Source organism: Myotis davidii, unplaced genomic scaffold, assembly GCF_000327345.1.
Source record: "Myotis davidii unplaced genomic scaffold, ASM32734v1 scaffold328, whole genome shotgun sequence".
NCBI classification, from domain to species: domain Eukaryota; kingdom Metazoa; phylum Chordata; class Mammalia; order Chiroptera; family Vespertilionidae; genus Myotis; species Myotis davidii.
Window position 1 is genome coordinate 821,831 of NW_006300373.1, and position 5,156 is coordinate 826,986.

The 5,156-nt window shown below is 57.8% G+C and overlaps 1 protein-coding gene across 1 annotated transcript in view; it reads right to left on the reverse strand.

Moving 5' to 3' along the window:
• SALL1 (spalt-like transcription factor 1) overlaps positions 1-5,156 on the reverse strand; it is a 189,243-nt gene that overhangs the window by 119,239 nt on the left and 64,848 nt on the right. The window contains 1 exon segment of the mRNA XM_006777065.2: positions 38-274. Within this exon segment, the coding sequence (XP_006777128.2) occupies positions 38-274 (237 nt within the window).

The following is a 5,156-nucleotide window of genomic DNA, read 5'->3' on the forward strand; positions in this document are numbered from 1 at the left end:
ACAGAGCAGGGTGGGCGGGCGGCGGCAGGGCCTCCACCCGGTGGGATGATGCTGAGGATCTGGGAGCTCGTGGTTGCTGGGCAATGAGGAGCTTCGCTCAAAAACGGTGTTGGCTGGTCTCGGAGGCCGAGGGTGGCTGAGCTGGTTCTGACGTTGGCGACTGGAAAGAGGTCGGAGGGTGGTCGGGGGCTGGAAGAAGGGGGTCGCTGGGTCCGTTTCATCCAAACACCGTTGAAGCAAGAGGCCAATCCGGGGACCCCGAGGGCGCTGCCAGCTGTGAAGGATTTTGAGGGGACAGGTTCTAAGGGGTCTTAGCGCCCCACGTGTCTGTTGGTGCTTTCACGGAGGAGCTAGTGGGTCCCTGTGATGAACACTCAGGCCGTTTGCTTGGGCCGGACAGTTCTGGAAAGGTAGGCCAGGCCCATGGAGAGCGTGTCACAGCCAAGGCCTGTGACTGTGGGCAATGACGTGCGGCTGGGGTCTCAGCGTGCAGGCTGGGCTTCGGGAGACCGTCTGGGCTCTTAAAGACAATGAAAACGGAGCGATCGGCTCGGCCGGTGTGGCTCTGTGGGTTGAGTGTCGTGCTATGCTCCAGGAGGTCGCTGGTTCGATTCCCTGTTAGGGCACATGCCCATGTTTCAGGCTCGGTCCCCAGTAGGGGGCGTGCAGGAGGCAGCTGATGTTTCTCCCTCTCCCTTCTTCTCTCTGATATCAATTAAAAAAATTGTTTTAAAGGAATACTGAGCCAGTATTAATGAACACCACCTTTGTATATTATCTATAACCACAGTTCCTTGGCCCATGTATGGGGATAAAATGAGTGTTAGAGTGAAGTGTGTGTAAACCAGAGGATGCTAGTTACACTCTGGTGATGATTAGGCCTCGAGGCTTGAGGGCTGGAACCTTGAAGATCTTTGTCTTCCCCTGATGATCCTAAAGCAGTGAGAGCGAGAGCGAGAGAGCGAGCGAGATCCAGCCTGAGAGCCATCAGGGCGTGACCATCACCCCCGGTGCGGGCGGCCTGGCTGCAGAGCCAGGTGTGCGGGCATTTGGTTTCTGCCCATTTCAAGTTTCCAGAGTCCCAGGTATTTGAGGATTTGAGGCAAATATATATATATATTTACATACACACATATCTACACACACACATATATCTACACACACATATACACATACACACATATACATACACACATACACATATACATATACATATACATCCTATATAATAAAAGGCTAATATGCAAATTGTCCCCTTGACCAGGAGTTCGACCAGGGGACAGTCACCCGTGGCCCCTCCCCCCAGCCAGCCGGGCCCAATTAGCCCCGATCAGGGTGTGCTGGCTGGACCCCACCCAAGCACGAATTCGTGCACTGGGCCTCTAGTATATAGATATTAGCGCACTATAAGGTTTGGGATAATATGCATTGGAAGGCCACATCCCGCATTTACTATCTGCCCTTAGCCTGTCCTAGAATGTGCCCCTCTGGGGTCACCTGGCCTCGCCCAGATGGCAGGGGCCACCAGACCCCCCACAGAAACACCTGACTGGGGGCCTGTGCTGGGAGACCCTGCCTCCTGCTCAGGCTGGCTTTGGGGGTCCCCCCTGCTGGAGAGGGGTGCTCAGTGGTGTTCTTGCCCCACCTGTCAGGCTTGCTTTCTAATGAAAGCCACACTGGACGGGGTGTTTATTCTCAGAAGCAGCTGTGAGCAAGCACCTGTGTGTGTGAGCCCCCCCCAAAATCAGCAAGGCTGGGGGGGGGTTCCAGAGAGAGCCACACAGCCAGGGGGGTGGTGGGGTGTCGGGAGGGTTGATTCCCAACCATCAGCCCCAGGCCTACAAGAAGTTGCCTTTTCTCTATGAGCATCTGCCCCAGGCACTTGGCGGAAGTCTCTACCAGATTCCAACGTGAGGGGCTAACGGGGCGGATGTGTTGTTTAAGTTAAATCCACTCACAAAGACCTCGGCTGCAGTGGGGGGCCATGTCAGCTTTCTGATACCATCAGCAACTGCCTAGAAAAGCAAAAAAATAAAGCAAGCAACAGCACCCCAAAACCAAAAAGAAAACAGCAACAAAACCCACCTTTTAATTGATTTATTTTTTATTTTTTTAAGGCTTCATTTAAAGATGAAGTGGGGTTCATTTCCAAGGGTGGGCTGGGGAAGGAGGGTGCCCAGACCGGCCTCCCCCGGCGGCCCCAGCGGGGCAGGGCCCGGTGCCTCCGCCTCCCTCGGCCGAACCCCTCCCGGCCCCTCCCGGCGGCCAGACCCAGAACAAGACAGGAGCCTGGTGACCGCTCATGTGTGGCCCGTCCGATGAAGGGGCTTTTCATTAACGGAGCCACGGCCGGTGTCATCTTCCCTGGACTCGGATCCTTCGCGATTCGCACAATGTGTTATTATTGTATTTTTAATTGAAATGTAAATTCTGGGAACACGCTGACCCAATTTACTCCCAGGGAAAAAAGGGCAAAATTCTCATTTTCAAGGCTCTAGAAATGCAAGTTAGTGTTATTAATGATTAAGCCCTTTTTCCTGCGCCCCCCCCCCACCCCCGGCTGCTGGGCGGGGGCCGGAACGGACCTTCTTACCCGGGCACAACGGTAAAGTTACCCCGTCCTCTGAGCACGCATTTGATCGGCTGGGGAGATCGCCGGGTGGGGAGCTGGCCTCGTCCCCCCTGCCGGTCCTGGGGTTCACACCTGGGCCCCAGGAAGTGGCTGGAGTGTCTCCATGTGGTTTCGGGTTTTAAATGACCGTGATGATGATGGACGTGTGATTAAGCGATTGATTTGCTGAGGAGATTACGGCCCCGTCTAGTTTTTTTGTTTTTAAAACCTCTCTTTGTAAAAACAGAACCGAGTGGAGACAGGACGAGTCAGGCATGGGTTCAGACGTTGCCCACAAACGTCGTACGCGCACTCCCCACTGGCGGATGTTTCTACAACTTATACTGGAATCCGACACTTAGGGCACCCGCTCCCCTTTGCACAGAAGGCAGAGAGAAGTCACTAGTCTACCCACAGGCATTTACTGAGTCCTCACCGGGTGCGGGGCGCCAGGAGGTGGGTGAGAAAGGCAACGCGCATACTTCCTGCCTTCCCACTTAGTGTTGGGGGCAGCTCCGTGTCACCTTGTCAGAGAGGAATCCCCGTCCCCCCCGGCCGAGGCACCCCCACTCTCACCGGTGTCTGTCCTTGGCCCTTTAAATATTTCCTTCATAGAGTCGATCATCACTGATGATCAGGACCAACTGGGCTCTAGCCCATGTTGCCCAGTGGATAGAGCACCGGCCTGGTGAAGGAGTGGAGGGGAGAGCAAGAGAACCCTCCGCTCTTTCGGCTCCACGGGCCGGATAGAACAGCCGAACGGGCCAGATCCGGTCCGTGGGCCATAGTTTGCCCACGGCTGGGATAGAGCGTCTGCCTGCAGAGTGAGGGGTCCCAGGTTCGATTCCAGTCAAGTTCAAGGGCACATGCCCAGGTTGCGGGCTTACTCCCCAGTAGGGGGCATGCGGTCTTAGGCGACCCTGTGAAAGGGTCATTCCACCGCCAAAGGGGTCGCGACCCACAGGTTGAGAACCGCTGGTCTAGGCTGATGGGGAATCTGGGGCACCCCTCTTTCCCGTTCCCCCAGAGTCAAGGGGCAGAGTTGCCCCCACTTCCTGGATGGGTCATGCTCACAAGAAACAGAAAGAACCAACTCGAGCCCCTGGTCCGGACCTGCTTCTCTGCCAGAGCCGGAGCCGCCAGGGGACAGAGAGGAGCCGATTCGCTCACCCTCTTCCTGTGACTCTTCAGCAAAGTACGGTGGCTTCCTGCGAGCAGAGCGGAAACAAATGCACTTCGGAGAGGCGGGCTGAAAGCAGGCCGCAGGCAGGGACCCGGGCTGGAGCCGCGGGCCATCAGCTCGCCCAGCCCCACAGGGAGCCGTGCAGGGCTGCCTGCCCTGGCCGATCCCCAGGCGGAAACCTGGGCAGGAGCGGGGGTTCTTTTTACAGAAAATCGGCATTTCATGCGTGGACTCCTAGGGCGTGGATCAAACGTAGGAGAGGGGGCGGGAGGAAGGCAGGCACGCCGTGTGGACGTCGGGGAGGTGGTGGTGATGGTGGTGGTGTGATAACGCCGTAGCAGGAGACGGGTGGCCCGCCGGCATGGCTCGGTGGTTGAGCGCCGACCGATGAACCAGGAGGTCACGGTTCCATTCCCCGGGGGCAGGTGCCCGTTCTTGCAGACACCGGGACAACGCAGAACGCCCAGAGCTTTCTCCGGGGCGGCATGCGCTCCTCATCAGTGTGTGGGCCACAGCCCCGCGTGCCGGGCACAGGGAGGGGGCGAGAGGAAAGGGGGCGACCCCGTTCATCAGGGGGGAGTCCCGCGGAGGCAGGCGTGCATCTGTCCGTCACAGCAGCAATTCAGAAAGGAGCCCCAGGAAGAGGTCACACTGTGTGTGCAGGGGAGAGGGAGGGAGCTCTGGGCTGGGGGTGGCCAGAGAGGCTCCCGGGAAGGGGTGCTCACCTGCCTGGGGGTCTTCGTAAGAGACGGACAGGATCGTCTGTGCCCTGCCCTGAGGACGTTCTCAGGAATGAACTATAGAACAACGAACCATGCGACACAGAGTCTTCAATCCTTTCGGGAGGAGGAGGTTGTCAGGGTTCTGGACCCTTCCGTCAAGTCCCTTGCAGGCAGCATCACGGATGGGCCCCCAAGCATCTCAAACCCAACTTGACCTTCCCATCCGGACTCGCCATTCCCTCCCCAGGCCTCTGGCGTCCTAGCTCAGCCCTGGCCTTGCTGTGTGACCTCGGAGAAGTTCCTCAACCTCTCTGAACCTCTGCGGCCTCGTCACGAAAGAGGGAGACTGAACACATCAGCCCTCTTTGGTCCCGGTGACTCTAAAACCCAACAAAAGGCGGAAAACAAAGACTCCACAAAGAGTAGCGAGTGTTATCCGTACCCACACAGTTCCCTTACGCACGGGGCCCGGTTTCCCGGGGGGACCTTGCGCAGCCCCTCGGATCCGGGTGGGGAGGCCTGGGATGGTTTGTGCCAGAAGCTGCCTCCGCTGAAAAGTCCCCACCCCCGGAGCCAAGGCCACGCACACCACGCGGGGGGCCCATCGGGCCATCTCGTCTTCTTGCCGCACAAGCTCGCG